The 18162-nt window shown below is 61.0% G+C and overlaps 1 protein-coding gene across 7 annotated transcripts in view; it reads left to right on the top strand.

The window, feature by feature from the left end:
* Positions 1-17206, top strand: part of LOC116592632 — a 28229-nt gene extending 11023 nt beyond the window's left edge. For 2 of the 7 annotated variants that reach the window (XR_004286550.1, XR_004286546.1), the window contains exons 2-3: positions 1671-3691; positions 9153-17206. Coding sequence is in view for 1 of the 7 variants with exons in the window: in XM_032345923.1 (XP_032201814.1) it covers positions 1671-2019 (349 nt within the window). In the remaining 6 variants the exon portion in view is untranslated. Of the gene's footprint in view, positions 1-1670; positions 4220-9152 lie in introns of those variants that run through there. The other 5 variants (XR_004286549.1, XR_004286547.1, XR_004286548.1 and 2 more) reach the window with 5 other exon arrangements.
* The last annotated feature ends 956 nt before the right edge of the window (positions 17207-18162 follow it).

The raw sequence follows: 18162 nt of genomic DNA, 5'->3' as shown, positions 1-18162 counted from the left end.
CCTCATCTCCAAAAATTTTATTTTTTTGGTATTATTAGTTAGGTAAATAGGCCTTCTAATCCTAAATTCTGGAATGATAGTCACGTTTCCCGAGCACGACCTCGTGCTCTTTTTGGAGGTAAGGGCAAGCAGCATAAAATCAATTAATTTCCATAAATGAGCATTTTCATTCTAAATTAGTATTTTCCTCCAAGATTATGATCATCTAATGGGAGTAGTGTCTCTGGATACCACATTCTCCAGCACGCACCTTACAGAGCTGGGATGGCTATATGTGACTGATTACCGTGTTTGTTTTGTAACTTGGGCAATGACATTCCGCCTCCCCACAAAATCAGGAAGATGCCCTGCAATCTTTTGTGTCCTGAATCAGGCAAAATATCAGCGTTCTTCATGGTACTCAATACTTCTCAGCAGGTCGGGTTTTTTTTGTTGTTGTTGTTTTTTGTTTTGTTTTGTTTTTTGTTTTTTTAAGAAAGTACCACGCATAGCAGTTTTCACATCATTGCTTCTATATAAATTGCACTATACACCGAAATTATACATTCTCACAGCACAGATGGGCTGGTCTGTCATTACGACTGCTGGGTCCTTGTTGGAACACACAGCATATTTCAATTGTGGAGTCGACAATTTCGAAGAACTGAGGTCAAAATAAACAAGTGGCATTTGTATATAAAAACAGTCCTGTGGTCCTCTCGTCCCCTGACCAGCGCGGTGGAGGAACCGCCATCTCCTTCATTAGATGAGAATTTAATCGCCGGTCTTCCTCTTTGCGCTTTAAGACTCCGAATGCCCTACGTCAAAGGACTTCAGTGTTTTAACCAATGCCCAGTTTTTATGTTGTTTGGCAGCATGAACAGCGTTAACACTAGATTTATATTCAAAATTACGGGGTTTGGGACTTTAGATTTTGAGATCTTCATTACATCTCTAGCTGTTTTGTATAGGGTAACATAAAATTATTCTGAGTTACTTATGAAAAACCGATGACAGATTTTTCGAGTGATTTAAAGGTACATTTAAATCCCCCACTCGGCAAAGCACACATACGCACACACGTTCAACAGGTAACTACGAAGAGAGGCTGTAAACTTAAAAAAAAAAAAAAAAAAAAGAATTATCTCACCGAGATAACAGGGTGCAGAACTTATTGGCCATCATCACACGTGAGGACAGGAAGTTTTACAAGCACAAATAATTTGCACACGATAACTGTTTGTTTTGTGAATTTGCTCACATTATGATGTAATCTGTTCCGAGGGTTCTTCCCTGCCCCCCCGCCTCACTTTTAAAGGATTGCTTCTGCTTTTTCCCCAAATTCTGGATCCCGGCTCTGCCCTTCCCAGCCTCTGAGGCCGCCTGCCCTCGCCGTGGCCGGGAGCTCACACCCGGGGCTTGTGGCCGAACGGGAACGAGACACAGATGTTTCCCTCTGCGGTCTCCTGCGGGCTCCCAGACCTTCCATTTGTTAGTAGAAGTGCTTTGTTGCGGCGTGTTTGTTTGAAGGCAGGTACCTGTTGGTGGAGATGTTTGGAAATAACAGGAAGGGCGACAAGTTGATGAAATTTGCCGGAGCTCCTGGGGAGCCGCTTTCTCTAGCGCTTCTGCTCTTGGATTTTTTTTTTTTTTTTTTTAACCACTTCCTCCTTTCCCGTTTGGTCTTCCAGCCTCTCGACCCTGGTCTTGGCATCAGACCTGTACTCACAAGCGGCCCCGGGAACACGGCGCCGGGCGGGGTGCTCCCGCAGGAGTGGGCAAGGTGAACCCCGCACTTTGTTCGGCAAAGCCCAAGGGCAGAAGAGCAGGACCTTCGGGACCGAGGCCGGGGTTCAGACGGAGTCGGTGTCAGTTCCCGGCCGCGTCCGTCAAAGGCAAGTCATCGCACCTCCCGATGTCCCCGTTTCACAGATGAGGAAAGCGTCCCCACCTCACAGTCACGCACGGAACGCACTCAGCCCAGCGCTCCGGTCCCTGAGACCACCCCATACCCGCTGTTCATTCTTGGTTGGTTTCTGAGTCTCAGAAATGCCTGCCAGGCGGGGGTTAACGCCGGCTGTGTTCGGCCAGGGGAGCCCCCCGGCCTGAAGCCGAGGCCCCAGACTCAGCCGGCTGGCCACGGTCAGGATGGAGGCCGGACCCGGGGCTGCCGTCCCACGTTCGTTCTGCACGTCCACACGGTGTCCAGGTGTGGACGGCGCACCTTTGCCAGGGCGTGGGCCCCACGGTGTGCGCACACGGGTAGTGCCCTCTGCTCTGCCTGGTACGTCGGGGGTTTCCAGAGGTGGACGGGCATTTGGAGGCACCGTGCCTGCCTGGCTTCTCAGTGAGCCGTGGAGCCCCTGGGCCATCCCTCGGGACACCTGCTGGGCACCCCGCTGCCCCCCTGTCATGGGTCCCCTTCCCCAGCCCAGGGCCAGCCAGAGCAGGCTGGACAGGGACCCCAGCTGCTGGGCTTCTGGGAGGTAAAGGAAGGCCCGCTGGCCGGCCTGGCTGCACGCTGGGAGCCGGCCAGGCGCGGAGCGGTCCCCTCGGAGGGCCGGGCTGTTCCAGGCACCGGCCATTTGCAGACGCTGAGGAGTGGAAGTGAGCCTCTAGGCCCAGGAGAGGAAATGGCGGCGCGGGCAGGCCCAGAACGGGATCCGGGAAGGTGGCCGAGGGCGGGGAGCGGCCGGAAGGCACAGGGTGGGCCGCCGGGTGCTCTGGCAGCTGTGCTGTGAGGAGCGGCCCGTGGGGCCAGTCTTCCCGGGCGGGTCTGCGCGCATGCACGTGTGTGTGCACCTGCGTGCAAGGCCCCGAGAAGCTTCCGCAGCCCCGCTGGCTCATCAGTAACGGGGGGAGGCTGGGGACGGTCCGAGGAGGCCCTGGGAACACCCAGCACACCTTTGGACAAAAAAAAGAGCTTTGAGGAGAATGATATTTACTGCAGGTCTTAGTTCTGTGTCTTCAAAGCTCGGGAAACGGTCCGACATGTCAGATGGGAGCCTGTTTGGGAGGCCCCAGGGGGCTTGTGTGTCCCCTCTTTGGGGCCTCTTAGCAGAGACCAGAGGCCCGGACTCTCCGCGGAGCTGCCTGCCCATCCAGCCTCAGTTTCCCTGTCCATAAAGCATGGGGATGAGTCCTACCCACAGGTTTCTCGTGGCCTCCAAGGTGATGAGGTCACTCGCCACTGACCCCCCTTGAAGGGGAGCAGTTGTTGGTGGCTCCCCAGGACTCTGGCTTCTGAGTTTCTGGAGGGGCTAGAAGGGAGGTCGAGGCCAGACCTTTTGAAGGGAGCAGCCGGGGGTGGGGCGGGGGTGGCGGAGGCCAGGCTGCTCCAGCATGTGCTGGGGAACCTCTGGCCCAGTTTCCTGGGAGCCCAGCCCTGCCCCGGGATTCCTGCAGTGGGTGTGCCCGCACTTCCGGCCGGCGTGGGCGGAGGGGTCCCGCCGGCGAGCGGAGTTCCCGCCGCTCCCGCCCGCCAGAGCCTCCTGGTTGTGTAGCGGCTTCTGGCTCGATGGGACGAGGACTCCCACCTGAGCGGGGCATGTGGGGTCCAGGCAGGTGGCCCCCGGCCCGCCGGCCGCGCACAGGCCCGGGGGACACGTCCGCGGTGGCCTGCAGCAGCGGCAGCGGCAGCGTCACGGGGGCTGATGCAGGGTAGAGGAGGCGCCCTCCCGCTGGAGCCTTTGCGGTGACGATCACCCAAAGGGTAAGTCGCCTGATGCCAGGACCTTCGGAGGCTCCCAGCACGGGTGGGTGGGTCTCTAGGGTCTCAGGCCTCAGCCCTGGGTGCTCTAGCGCTGGAGGTGAGCCCTGTTCCCCAAGATGCGGTCACGGGGGCAGCCCGGGGGCAGCCTGGCCTGTGTGACAGTGCCGGTGGCGGCTCTGGGAGGTGGCTTCCAGGGGGGCACTGCTGAGCCGGGCGGCGTGGCGGGCCACCGCAGCCTTAGCGGACACCCCAGGGGAAAGGTATGGCCGCTACCTCGAGTGTCCCGCTGCCAGGGGAAGAGCAAGTAAGACAGGCTCAGGCAGGATCCATGAAGGGACCCAGAGAGGCAGAAACCCCTGCCTCAGCCCAGCGGGGAACTGGGGGCCGCGCTTCGCTCCCCCAAGGGAGGATCAGCGCTTGTCAGATGTTGCACACGGGACTTGGTTCCTTGGGGTTGGAGCAGCTGTCCTTTGTTGACCTACTATGTGCCAGGCTCAGGGCCGGGTACTTTGATCCTACTTATTTATTTATTTTTAAGATTTTATTTATTTATTTGAAAGATAGAGCACAAGCAGGGGAGCAGCAGGCAGAGGGAGAAGCAGGCTGTCTGCTGAGCGGGGCGCCTGATGCAGGGCTCGATCCCAGGACCCCGGGATCACCACCTGAGCGAAGGCAGAGGCTTCATGGAGTGAGCCGCCCAGGTGCCCCCCCTCGTTTTTTTAAACATCCATTTGGGAGTACAGGCGACCTGTTGCGCTTCCTGCTGACATCCCGTCAGAGCCCCTGTGTGCTGGCGCTGCTCCCGGTGCTGGGATGTGGGGCAGGCAGGACGGCCCACAGGCCCTGCCTGTGTGGAAGGTGTTAGTTAGCAGTTTTCAGTGTGAGAGAACCAAGGCTCCAAGAGGGCTCCAAGAGGGCAAGGAGCGTCCCCAGAGTCCCACAGCCAGTGAGTAACAGAGTCCGCACCCAGACCAGGTTTCCGACCGCAGGACCCGCTCTTTTCCCACGCTGGGTAGAAGCGGCTGGATGCCGGAGCCTTTTTGTCGTTTACCTGTCCTGGGTGCTGACCTTGGTGGGTTCTCCCCAGACACGCAGTGCCAGGAGGGCCCTGTCCTTTGGGCTGGAGATCTTCCGTCCCCAGGAAGAGCCAGGACGGCTTCCCTCGGTTCCCTGCCAAGGGCCATGTCATGCTGCTTCTGGGGTCCCTAGGACCTGTCTCTGTCTGGGTTGCCGTGACCTCCGCATCTGAGGCCTGCTGGTTGGGCCCTTAAAGCCCCTAGTGCCCTGCTGGGCTGAGGGCTTCAGGCCCGCGTGGCTCAGGGTGCTGGCTGGTGGCTGACGGTGCAGTATGGCAGTGGGCCTTGGGAATGGGTGGCCCAGGGGGTCATCCCCACTCTCGCTGTTCTTCTGGCCCATGGCAGGGGATCTGCAGGGTTTATCACTCAAACACTGGGAATAACGGCCTCTGGGGGACACTGTAAAAACCTGCAACAGGCAAGACCATTTTGCAGCCTTTGATGTTCTCAAAATGGCCCTCTCTGCTCTGTGCCCAATTCATACCCTTCCATGGTGCCGGGAACTTCCCGCGGAGGATGAGCCCAGGATTTGGGTAGGTTCTTCACATGGAGGCTGGTTGTATCTGATGGGCCTGGACCCCTTGCTCATGGAGACACTCGTACTTTGTGCTAAGGTGGACAGAGTGGACCAGTCAGGCTTTCGGGGCCGTCGGCACCTGTGAGGTCTGCTCTGAGGCGAGGGTCTCCGCTAGAGGGAGGATCCGTCAGCCCGGGCAGGACAGAGGTGCTGGGGTACTGTGTAGAGGTCAGGGTAAATGTGTTTGAAAGCGGCTCTCTGCGGGTGAGCGGGGCCATGTCCTGTTGGAGAAACCGTGCCCTGTGTGTCCACAGGGTCCCCTTTCTGGCCCTCGTGTCCCAGCATTGCTCAGAGCTCATCTGATTCTCGAGGGCACACCTCTGGAGCAGCTGGGGAGCCTGCTCTGGGCGGGCCCTGGCTTGGGGTCCAAGAGGAGATGGACACACCATCCAGTGACTGGATCAAGCAGACCTTGTTGGGCACTGGGTCCTCTGCTAGAGGGCTAGAGCTATGACAGGCAGTGGAGTCTGTCCCCAACTCACAGGCCCAGGGACCTCACTTAGCGAACGGGGTGCCCTCAAGAAGGCCTGGCCCCAGGCCTGGTGGTGCTGGGTGGGGAGCAGAAAGTCAGCCAGGAGCCCCCAGCGCCGGCCTGAGGAATCCAGGAAGCCTCCCGGAGGTGGCGGACCCACGGCCGCGGGCTTGTTGTTGCATTCAGCCCGGGGCCTGCCACGTCCCAGGGCCCTGCTGCCAGGCGCAGAGCCGCCCCTCCTGCCGCCCCACGCCAGCCCTGCACAGGCCACATCTGCTGCGGCAGGCGCGCCAGAGCTCCACCTCCCGGCTCCGTCCCCATGGAAACCACTGGGGGGGTGGTTCCCGCTGCACTTGGCCCGCTGACTGGTTTCCATTAGAGCCAGCCTGCTTTCCTTGAGCTCTGCCCCCGAAGTTCAAGGCACACAACCCCCCCAAACCGAGGTTTCTTTCACATGTACTGAGCACCAGTGTTGGGCCGTGGGACCGGGACTGCGTGGGTGGACTGCGGGCCCAAGGTCGCACCCCGGGCCATGACTGACCTTCTCTGGGCTTCGTCGTGGGCTCAGACCCTATCCTTTCTTGCTCAGAACCAGCAGCTGCTACAGGGACCCCCTGGCTTCATGCTGGCTGGCCATAGAATTATGGGAGGGGCGGACTTTCAGTAGCCCCTTCCTCTTTCTGGGCCTCAGTTTACCCATCTGTAGAATGAGAGGGTTGAATGGCTTCGCCAGGTGCTTGCCGTGCCAAACAGGACAACGGAACAACGCAGAAATGCAGCTGAGGCAAAGCCATCTCTCTCTGGGACTTTTGTTTGTTTTCAGAGAGGGATTTTTTTTCAGAGGAAGGGCGTCATGGAATTTGACCGGAATGGCTGCTGGAGAGCCAGTTGGAGCCCGTGGACCCAGGGCTTGGGAAGGCCCCGGGCAGCCGTGCCTGCAGGCTCCTCCTGGCATCAGCGGGCGGGGCGGGGGGGCACCCAGTGACCTGGCTGTGAATGTGGCGAGCAGAGGCATGAAACGTGCCCGTGACAGAATCCAGAGGGCTCTGGAAAACTACCCGAGAGGCTTCCGGAGGTCAGAAATGTGGGCAGAAAATGAGATCCAGATTAAAAAAAAAACCCGGCTGGCTCATCCCCCTGGGAGGGAGGCCTGGGAGAGCCTGGCCGCTTGTTGACTTGAAACGCTTGCCCAGGACTGGTCTATGGCAGCAGCCCCCGGCCCCAGCTGGACGCCCTGGCGCGGGTGCTGCCATCCCCTCTGCCTCTCGAGGTGGGACTTTTACCGGAGATGATGGGGAACGCTTTGAGGACTCTTGCCCGACCTGCCTTCTGTTGAGCCCTTGCCACTGCCCTACGGGGACCCTTGCCAGCTGACATGCAAGGAGCAGAACCTTGGAAGCGGCAAGCCTCTGGGCAGATAGCTTTTCTTCCTGGGCCTTAATGTTCTCATCTGTGTAATGGGGAGAAACAGACCTGCAGGCACGTGGGAATTAGATGAGTCTCAGGGTTGGGCTGGACAGACGGTAGATGATGGTGGTGTTGGAGCTGCTCCCTTGCAAGACCCTCACTACACACGATGCAGCTGCACCTTCCAGGGCTCCCCAGACTCGGGGCGGGGGCCGGGGGGACGGGAGGGGGGTGCGGGTGGTGGGGGTGGGCCGTGACGCTGGCCCTGCCTGGCCTCAGGGAAAGCTGTTTGTCGAGGTCACCTGGAAAGCCCAGGTGGCTTTTCCACCTGCAGTGGCATTTCCTCTTCCTCTGGGACCCTACTCAACCTTGGGCCTGCCTCCCCGGGGAAGCCTCCCGACAGATACCCAGGAGGCGGGAGCCGCAGCCAACGGACACCAGGGACACGGTTGCCACCGCCACTCAAAGGACGGGCGTGGTGGCATTTTCAGCTTTCTGCCCTGGGCAGGAAGGGAACTTGGGTTTGAAGGAGGACACCTTCCTGCCCTCCGGCCCGGCCCGCCTCCCCAGTGAAAGTAGGCCGAGGGAGCTAGCTCGGGGGAGCCGGCCGTGGCGTGGCCCAGGTTGATTTAGATTTGCGGGGAGACCGGGATCTTGTAGGAAATGAAGGAAATTTCCCCAGGGAAAGGGGGAAGAGAAGAAAGAGGAGCTTAAGTGCCCAGATAATTATAAAGCTTGGCGTGGTGATTTATGGCAGGCAGTCCGGCTCCTCTGGTCTCCACCGCCCCTCCCGTCTCAGCGCCCCCCACCGCCGCGCCCCCAGAGACCCGCTGATGGGGGAGGCAGTGAAGCCAGCGGGCGCCGCCCAGCACCCAAGCTCTGCTTTGTGTCCTGGGGACAGAGCCCCTCTGTGTTCTGAGCCCTGACGTCTGCTGTCTGGGGACGGCCTCACGGAACCCTGATGGGCTGCCAGCCGGGAGGCTGAGGCTCCCGCACTGACTTCACGGAGGAGCCTCAGACAGACGGGTCGGCCCGTTAGAACAGGGACAGTCAGGGCAGAGGCCCTGCTCATTCTTGGTGCCGTGGGAGGGGGCGCTCCAGGCCGTGGCTTTGGGCTGAAACAAGGATCGGGGTGCGCTCTTCAGGGAAATGACGCAGCGCGCCGCGTTGGCCAGGGTGCGAGAGAGGCCGTGGCTGGCCCCAGTGGGCTGCTTGGCCAATGCGCCCTTTAGGGCCTGACTGGGCAGCCCGCACTAGGGGATTTCCTCTGCTGTGACCACAACTGTCCGCTCCCACCCCCTGTAATTCCCGGCGGATGTCCCCTGGCTGCTGACCTGCAGGGTCATTGTCGGCTCCCTCCTTGCCACACACAGACTGTGCCCAAGTCCTGCCAGCTCTGCTTCTGCTCAGCGTGTCTGGGTCTCACCCAAAGAGGCGTGATCGCCATGCAGACCTCCGCCCTGCCTCCCGCCCTGGGGGGCTCCCGCCCAGCTCCAGGAGGAAGTCCAGTCTCCCCTACCCGAGACGAGAGAGGCTCCCAGGAGCCTGTCAGCCCCCTCCGTGTTGGCATCCTCCCACTTCTCTAGACGGTGGCCCAAGCATCGCCGCCTCCTGGAAGCCCTCCTTGCTCCCCACCTGCCCCGTGATCAGTTCACGGCCCAGTCACAGTGTCTGCTCTGGAAGACTGAGCAACTCCAGAAAGACCGGCCAGCATCACCAGCCTGGCCCAGGGCAGGCTCCTGGGGGAATGTTTCATGAATGAATGAAACAGGATCCTGAGGCTGAAACAGAAGGAGGGAAGGCCGTGAACCCTGTACTCAGGGTGGCAGCATGAGCCACCTGGCTGGCCGTGTCACACGGCCATGGCGCTCTGAGAGACAAGGGGACAGGTCTTAACTTTTTTACCTCCAGCAATACGTTCTCTTTTAGGACTAATCTGAGGGGACTGTGAACCCACCTCGTCAGGGACGGCATGGCAGCATCCGACAGACAGGCCTGAGCCCTGAGCACCTGCAACCCACAGAGGGAGGACTCCAGGTAACTCCGGGCCACGGGAAAACCATGGCTGCTGCTTTGGGGCGGGGGTTCAGTCGGGACGACCAGCAATGAGAGATGCCGTAGAAGGCTCTGGGGCCTTTTCTCCTCTGCTCAGTGGGTATGTATGAAAGCTGGACTCTATTGGCCCATCCGACATCACTGGTGAGCGGTGGCATATCCTGTTAATTTAGGTCAGACATTTTCCGTTCATGAATTTCCTGCATGGCCCGCCACTGTGTGGGGCTTATGGGGGTCCTCCTCCTCCAGGAAGTCCTCACAAACTCCAAGGCCCTCTGGCCCCCTCTGCCCTGCAGTGGGCTGCCCAGCCCCTCCGTAGCACCCACCGCACCCCTCTTCTTTCCCATCATTCATCTTCACGGGTCTGGGTTGTATGAGGGCGTTGGCATCCAGACCCTTCCGAGGGCCCGGGACAGGTCTGGGGCAGCTTCCACTGAGGCCCTTTGGAAAGTGTGCCTCGGGGAGATGGTGCCTGAGCAGTGAGCAGGGGCCTCGGTCCCTCCCCAGCTCTGAGCCTCCATTTCCCCACCACCTCTGACATTTGGTGAGTCTCTGGAAGGTTCCCAGGGGCCAGTTGGAGGGGTGGCCTCAGGTGCGCGAAAGAGCTCCTGGGCTTTGGGCGGGGTCTCCCCAGGGAAAGAGGAAAGATCTATGCGTAAAGCCAGAGGTGTGTGTCCTCATGACTCCCCGAACATGAGAAACAACGTGGCCAGCCACTGTCCTGGGTGGGGTGTCTGGGTCAGGGAGCTGTGACAAAGATCTCTGACGGGGTGGCATGGCCCGTTCCACAGACACGGCTGGTGGGAGCCAGTGCCACGGAAGGCTGTGGCCGCCCGCCTTGGTGTGTTTGGGACCCCTCCTGGGGGTGGAGTCTGCCTCGGGCCTGGCTCAGCAGGGGAGAACCGTGGGCTGCCTTTCTCTCCTTTTCTCGGTTCTCCAGAGCTTGTTGAATTAGGCAAAACTCCTTTAAATCACAGTTAACCAGCCGGCCAGGGTGACCTCAACCCACCCAAATCCTCACGGCAGCACGCCGTCCCCCAGAAGGAGAGACGTTTGCAGAAGGCGTGGCAGGTTGCCGTAGGGGGCGGAGGGGGTCGCTGAGAGTGAGGCGCGCGGCAAGGCCCCTCCAGGCCGACGGTGGTGGCGATGCTGCTACCTTGAGAGGGGACCCCCCTGAAGGGTCCTGTTCTCGTCCCGAGTGTTTGGAGTCTGATGTCTGGAAGTGACGTCTGTTTGTGGCGACCGGGACCCCTGTTGTCAGGCTGGTGCTGGGGCCTGTTGCATTGCTGCTGGAGGTAGGGACGTCCTTGTGACGCCCCTCGACCTGCTAGAGCTCAGGGTGGGTGTGTACACGGACCGGCCCCTGGCAGAGACTCGATTTTCTGGCCCCAGTTGGTAACTGTGCGGCGTGGGCCACTGCCTGGCGAGAGTGCCTGTGGGATGTGGGGGCCGAGCCTGTGGGGTTGACGTGTGTTCACTTTCACGTTCATGATGTCAGCGATGGCTGCTTCTTAAGATACCAGACTGAGGCTCAGAGAGCACAGGAGATTCTCTGCGCCCCGCTGGGCTCTGCTGCCCAGGCCCCTCCCTGGGGCTGGCTGCTCTGCCACTGGGCGCTGTGTCCTTGGGGGTTTGAGCTGGCCTGTGCCTTTCCACACTGGCTGCCGTGGTAGCCGTCAGTTCGCCGAGTCCCAGCTTTACCGGTCCCTGCCAGAGAGCCGTCTGGAACCAACTGAAGCAGCCAACCCGGAGAGGCACCATGGCTTGGGCCTCTGGCCCTCTGGCCCTCTGGCCAGAGGACGTGGCTGGACCAGCTCACAGCCTCCTTCTGACGCCCCCCGACCTGTCTTGGGTACCTGCAGTCTTGGGTCTCCGACATGGCACGACCCCAGGGTCAGGCCCCATCCTCTGCGGGGCATTCCTACACGGAGATGAGGGTGAGCTCTGCACATGATTTATTAGCAACTGGCTCTTTCCATCTGTAGGCTCTTTATCCCACACGTGACCTTGGAGAAGGCCAAGTTCAATGCCAAAGAAAAGTATGGACAGGCAGTTCTGGGGATCCATGCTCCCATGGTTCCGGGCTCTGCAGCTTGGCCAACACAGGGTTCCTGCTGGGGGCTCCCAGCTCTTGCCTCCACGGTGTCCACTCAAGCCCCAGGCCCTAGAGGCTTGGTCCCTGGTGAAGTAAGACGTGGAGAAGGAATTTCTCCAGGATAAAGGCCCAAAGTGAGTTCTCACACGTCCTCAAAGCAGCCCAGGGTGGGGGTGGGCAGTGGTGGCCATGTGGTCCAGGGAGCCCCGTGTGGCCTGGGTGTGCAGCAGGCACCATCTCTAATCTTGCGTGTAAATCTGAGGAGGTAGGTGTTGCTGTCCCTATAGAACATATTGGGAGCCTGAGCCCCAGAGATGCGGAGGGGCTTGCCCAGAGCTGAAATGGGATCTCTGTGGGCCCTGGACTGCCCTGCAGACAGACACAAGAATGTTCCAGAGACCAGGCTACTCTTGGGCTTGGGCAAGGCGGGGATTGAACTCTGAGACATCCTTCCGGGTCCCAGGGTTGGGCACCAGCCTCATTGTGCCAAAGCCTTCCAGAGTCTGGAACTGCATGGGGGAAGACAGTTGCCAAGACAGCCTGGGCTGACCCTTCATCCAAGTGACCACACCGTGGGGCACAGTCTCCGAGAGGGAACAGGCCCCAGTGCAGGGCCTCCAAGAGAAGTGATGGTAGGCGTCATCATGAGCCAGCTGTGGGCTTGGGACATGTACTTTGGTCATTGGGAACGCCCACCACAGTTCTCCGGCGTCACAGGAGGGAAGGGCAGGAGGGGCGACCTTGTGCCTGCAGCCACACACCAGGTGGAGACCGCGGATCTGGCCAGCCCCCCACACTTCCTCAGCCTCTCTCGTGATCTCTGGGACGTGCGGGCCCAAGCTCATTAGTGACCCTGAGGGGGGCAGGGGCCTCTGGCCTCCCTCCCCGCCCCGCCACAGCCCATGGGCCGGCGTCTTGAGGGAGGACAGCTTTCAGAAGGCTTAGGCAGCCCCGAGGGAGAACGAGGCACTCACAAGACTTGCATGGGCTCTGCGGGCAGGCAGCGCCGGAGTCGTCTGGCTCGGCGCACGGAGACTGGAAACAGGCAGCAGTGAGGTGGGAGGCCAAGGGAGTGGGCCCTGCGTCCCGTGCCTGGTGGCCACAGCCTGGCTGTTCTGTGCCGTCACCGGGAGAGTGGCGGCAAGGGTGTGGGAGCAACAGAGTGTCCCGGGGGGAGAGCATTCCGTCAGTGCCGCCTGCGGCTGGAAGGGGCTTCACGTCCCCTGCCCTGGGCAGCCGTCCTCGTGAGTTCTCAGCCGTGGCCACATGTGGCTCCTGTGCCGTACAGGGATCGGGCCAGGATCCCAGAACCAAACCTGCTGCCACAGCTGGAACTCTGCTCACCTGTTAGGACGGAATTTCCACAGCCCCTGTGTCTCAAGCAGGCCCAGGGTGGCCTTGTCCTTGTTTGTCACCTCCTCCGGCTCCCTGGAAGCTTGATTTCTGCGGCTAACATCAACTAGTCGTAGAGAATAGGTCCGTTTGTAAACAGGGGACCTCGGCTGCTGGGCCTGTGGGCACGACGGTGTGCCGCCCATGGCAGCCGCCCTCTGTGAGCCCAACCAGGCTGTGCGCGCTGTCCGGGGTGGGGGGTGAGGTTGTGTGCTCCGTTGGCTCCCCTGTGCAGTTTCGGGGTTCTCCTTTCCTGGGCAGACCCTCGGGTGCTGTCCCATCAGCTCCAGGTGAAGGCATCAGAGACGCCCCAGTTCGAGGCACTTCCTGACCCGCCCATCTTACAGGTGCAGGCAGATGGGCCCCGGGGTCATTACACATGGGTGCCTGGCGGGGCTCGGTCCCGCTGGGAGGAGAGGCAGGGAGGGTGTCCCCGCCAGGGACCAAGGGCTGTGCTGCCTCGGGGCAGTCCCTTCTCAGGGGTGCTCTTCTCCTATAAAACAGGGCAGTGAGGTGCTCAGGCCCAGAAACCCCACCCTGCAGCTAGGGAAGCTGAGGCTAAGAGCGGCCTCTCGATGATGAGAGGCAGGAAACAGGATTAGAACCCAGAGCTGTGTGACTTGCAGGCAGAGTGCATTGGGCTCACAAGTCCCCTAGGCCCCCCTCTTCAGCATTGGTGTTGGGGTTCCACATAGCGTTTCGGGGTGGGAGTCTGAACACATTCTGGGGAGCCCACGAGCCAGTCTCCTGCAGCCTCTGAGGGCCTGATGAGTCCCATGACCCCCTCTGCCCGAGGTGGGGGAGCTGCAAGCCAGTTAGTGGCAACTGGTCCCTCTTGGCCCCGGTGGCTCCCTGCTCCAGGTGGGACCTGCTTGGTGATGGGGTCTGGGGAAGCTTGTCCCCGTGGGGGGACAGAGCAGCTGCAGTCTCACACCGGGGTGGGGGGTGGGCTGTGGGAGTTTCCCAGCTCTCGCGGTCATGTTCAGGAAGTCGGGAGGGCTCACAGAGGCCAGGGGAGGAGGGTGTGGAAGGGACGCAGACCCAGGGCCCAGTGCCCAGACGCTGCCTTCCTCCTGGCCGCCCACTCACGCTCAGCCTGGGGCAGAGGCAGAGTGGCTCCCGCTGAGGCCCAGCCTGGCCCCTCTCTGTGGTGAGCTGGGCCTGGGTTTGGGTCTGCCGTTCTGTCCTCACAGACGGAGCCAGCCCCCTGCTTTGGGGGAACCTGGACCCGGTTGTGGGGAGGGTCCTGGAGGCGGGGCAAGTTCAAGAGCCTGGCCTCTGGCTCACCCTGAGCCAGGTGCTCTGAGGGCACCCTGGGGCCTTGCAGTCCTGCTCAGTCAGTCCTCGGGTGTCCTCTCACTGGCTCGTTGGGAAAAGGCCCAGAGTTAGGTCTACGCATTCTGAGCCCAGATACAGACATGGTTCCAAGAGCCAGGGCTGGGGGTGGTGGCACTTCCCTGCCATCCTGGGGGCCTCTTGGGTGCTGGGCTCTGCGCTGGGCCAGGGTGTACCCAGCCACATGGGAGCTGGTCTCTGATGCAGAGCTGCCAGCCCTGGGGGGGGATGGGCAGTACCAGACCTACAGCCTCCAACCAGAGCTAGGGAGACTCTGACTCGGGCGGCAACCCTGCGAGAGCGGAAGATGCTGGCTGGGCCCCACGGAAGCCAGTGGCTGGGGTTTGGTTCGGTGGGGGGATTCCAGACCAGGCCTGGAGCTGGGAGAGCAGACGAGGCTTCCCTTGCTGCCCATAACCTCTGGGCACATCTGTGCCCTGCCTACCATGAGCTGGGCCCCTCTGCTAGTGGTGGTGCCTGGTAAAATAGAGGCAGGGGAGAGTCACACCGAGCCCCCTCCCGTTCTCGGGGTCATGTGCCACCAGGCCTGCCCGGCTGATTCTTTGGTCACCTGTGTCTTTCAGAAGGTGACTCATCCCAGAGTACCCCCAAGGAGGCGGGACCCATCATGGTTTTTGGGAGACACTCCAGGACCACAGAGCCCAGGTAGATGGTCTTGGCCCTGGGCCAGGGCAGGGAGGCAACCCGGGAGGTGGGCGGCCTGACCAGGAAGGGAATGTGAGCCCGTCTTTCAGAAGAGCCCAACTCCAGCCCCTCGGGCCCAGCCTGCAGCCAGGCCCACCCTTCCTGAGGGATTCATTCTGGCCCCTTGCAGGTGGCCGAGGTCCCACTCCGGGACGAGCAGTGAGGGCAGAGCAAAGGATTCGTTGGCCTGCCGTGTGCCCTTGCCTCGCCCTGAGTGCCCAGCCTGCCCTGCAGCCTGAAGACCCTGATTGGCCTCCTCGAAGCTGGTGGAATCAGGGCCGGCCAGGAGGGCTGAGTTGTTGGCACAGAGACTGTCCCGAGCGAGCTCCGAGCCATGGCCGCCTGCATGGTGCCAAGTGATGGGCATGCCCAGCCCCCCAGCCGCAAGCCGTCCTCCTGGACGCGGGAGGACACGCTCTGCCAGAGCCCCAGTCTCCTCTCCTGGGAGGCTGGGGCATAAGCCGCTCCTGGGGGAGTGTTGGGGACGCACTGTGGATCCCAGAGCACGCATGGCTTCTGTGACAGGCCAGGGGGACGGGACACAAGTCCTGGCACACACCGGGCTCCCGAGAAGCTCAGTGGCTTACGCCTCACTGAAGGCTAGACAGGTGTCGGGGCCACCCTGGAGCTCTCCTGGCTCCTCCCCTCACTGGAGCTCAGTGGGGTCCAGTTCCTTACATCTGTCGGTCGGGGTTTATGTGCTGGTGTTAATATGTGAGGTGGGACAGGTCGAGGCAGAGTGGGGACTGGGGCCGCCAGGGGCCTTGTTGGCGGCCTCTCTGAGGCAGCCAGGAGGGTCTCCGCACCCCCAGGAACCCAGGCCTGCTGTGGCCATGGGTTAGTTTCACAGCCTTGGGGAGACAGCCAAGCAGGGAGGGGTCTCCACCCCGACCCCAAGATCCAAGCGGCTCTGTGTGGCGGTCATGGGTCTGTTTGCACGACCGCAGGACAGGGAGCCTCCCTGGCCACAGCAGGTGCTATGGGGGGCCTGCCAGAGGTCTGGCCTGGTTGCATTCCCGACACCGAGGCTCTGTCGGTGTCCTGGGGCAGCACCTCCATACCCAGGGTCGGCCTGGGGGCAGCCACTGCCAACCCTGAGGGCTTGTGGGTGTGGCCACACCATGGCAGGGGACTAAGCCACAGGGTCCAGATCAAAACTGGGTCCCAGACCTACCTGGCCTGCACTGCTGTGTGGTCTGGGGAAAGCCAAGACCTCTCCATGGGTTTCTGTTTCTCATTTGCAAAAGGGGCATCCAGACCTCTTCCTAACACAGCCCACTCCCCATTCCCAGTCAGAGCAGAGGAGGGAGCCTCTTCCAGCCAAGAGGTTGGGGGGGCGGTTGTCTGACTTGGAATCAGTCCTAACCCATTACTTGCAAAAATGAAGCCTCCACACATAGCCCCCACTGATCACTTGGGCAGAGAGGGAACTAAGGTGTTCCACATTGAAGTGCTGCTGTATAAATAAATAAACGTAGATAAAAAATACATAGATCTATACTAAAGCTTAGAGCAACAAAGATAATGCAGAAAGATAAAAAGAGAGAAAATTAAGGCAAAAGGAGAGGCAAAGGTAGGCCTAAAAGAAGCCACGTCGCATAGAAGTCTCTGGCTGCTAGTAATGACTTGTCAGTTCAGCTCTGAGCATCCCAGCAGCCAAGCAAAGAGGAAAAGCTGTCCTTTGCAGGAAGTGGTGTTCAGGACATAGCGTCCGCAATGGGGATGTCAAGAGAGCTGCCTCGTGCCGGCAGGATGTCCTGAAGCCCTGGGCGAGGCTGGAGGGGGCACGCTCCCCCACGCTCCGCCATGCTCCCCCACGCTCCCTCACGCTCCCCGGGGCTATTCTCCTCTCCTCCTGAGCCCCTCCCACACTGCACCTGATGCTCCCGTGAACCACTTCAGCGGAGGGAGAGGCAGGCCTTGCCTTGGCTGATCTTGGAACATGTGTCCCTCTGGTCCCGGGTCCGCCCGCTGTGTGCCTGTCCCTGCCACTGGCTGCTGCCCTGGGAGATGGGTGCCTCAGAAAATCCAGTGGTGCCACTGGAATGGGGTGCCCTTCCCAGGGTTTGGGACACAAAGCCTCACTGATGCATCGGCTTCATGGCCCTTGGGGTCCTGGAGGCGGCCTCCCAGGCTGTCAGGGCAGCGCGGGCCGGGGCTGGGGGTACTGACACAGGGCAGGGCCTGGGCTCTCCTTCCCGAGACTGACATGGCATCTCTCTGTTTCCAGGACCCACGCCTCTTCCTGCCTCCTCGTTCTGCAGGTGACCCTGAAACTCCGATGACTCTGCCTCTCAGGTCAGTGCCGCATTTTGAACCTTGAGAGTCAGGGCTCACCTCTTCCCCCCAGGTACCACCCTGGGCTGGGCGCGTTGGAAGTGGGACTAACACACACACACACACACACGTAGGCACGCGCGCGCGTGCACAGACACACACACACACACACACAGCTTGTGGAGGATTGCACAGCCAGGCGCATTCAGCTGGGTCTGCTCCGGCCTCAGCCCTGACCTGCGGCCAGCCTCCTCCTGTAGTCAAGGGACCAAGGTCTGCCAGGAGTCAGGGGCTTGCCCTGGTCTCTTGCCCCAGAGAGCTGGACTCAGGCCCAACTCTCTGGCTCTCTTCTGCACAGAAGTTCGGAGTGAAGCCCCTTCTGCCAGGAGCCTTCTGTCTGGGGGTCCATGGTGGGAGGGTTTGGGCCAGCTGCCTGGGGACGGTCCGAAGTGTCTGCGGAGGTGGGCAGCACTCGGGCTCGGCAGGTGAGAAGGTCCTCGGCCGGCCGCTCCCTAGCCCAGCCACCTTGTGGCCCTGATGGGGGCCTGTGGTGCTCAGAGCCCCCTGCCCACCTGTGCTCCTCCTCTGAAAGTTGGCCCACAGGGCAGGCCATAGGGCTGCCTTGGCTGAGTTGAGCCTCCTGGGGAGCCCATGGGGCCATGTGGGCCAGACGCCCCCCACCCCCCCCACCGTTGCCATGGTCAGGGGCAGGCCTGCCTCCCAAGTCCATGTGGAGAGGACCCCAGGCTGTTGCGTCCTGGGCGCAAGAGACCTCTCTGCCATCTGGGGCCCCGTTTACAGGTCCAGCTTGCCACACAAGACTCTGCAGACGCTGCCCCCCCAGGGCTTTTGTGTCTGCACGGAGAATGCACACCAGCCGGTGCCCGTGGCGGGGGGGGAGCATGAGTGGGGAGAGGGGGAGGCCCCCAGAGGACACGGGACAGAGGGAAAGGGGGACCTGGGGGGCATAACAGAGGAAGGGGACGAACAGGTAGAGGCAGAGAGAAAGTGGGCAGGGCACGGGTAGAGAGAGGACACAGAGCAGAGCGACGGAAGATTTACTGCGGGTGGGGGGCTCGC

Source organism: Mustela erminea, chromosome 6, assembly GCF_009829155.1.
Source record: "Mustela erminea isolate mMusErm1 chromosome 6, mMusErm1.Pri, whole genome shotgun sequence".
NCBI lineage: Eukaryota > Metazoa > Chordata > Mammalia > Carnivora > Mustelidae > Mustela > Mustela erminea.
Note: the sequence above shows the minus strand (reverse complement) of the source record. Positions and strands in the feature narration are given on the sequence as shown.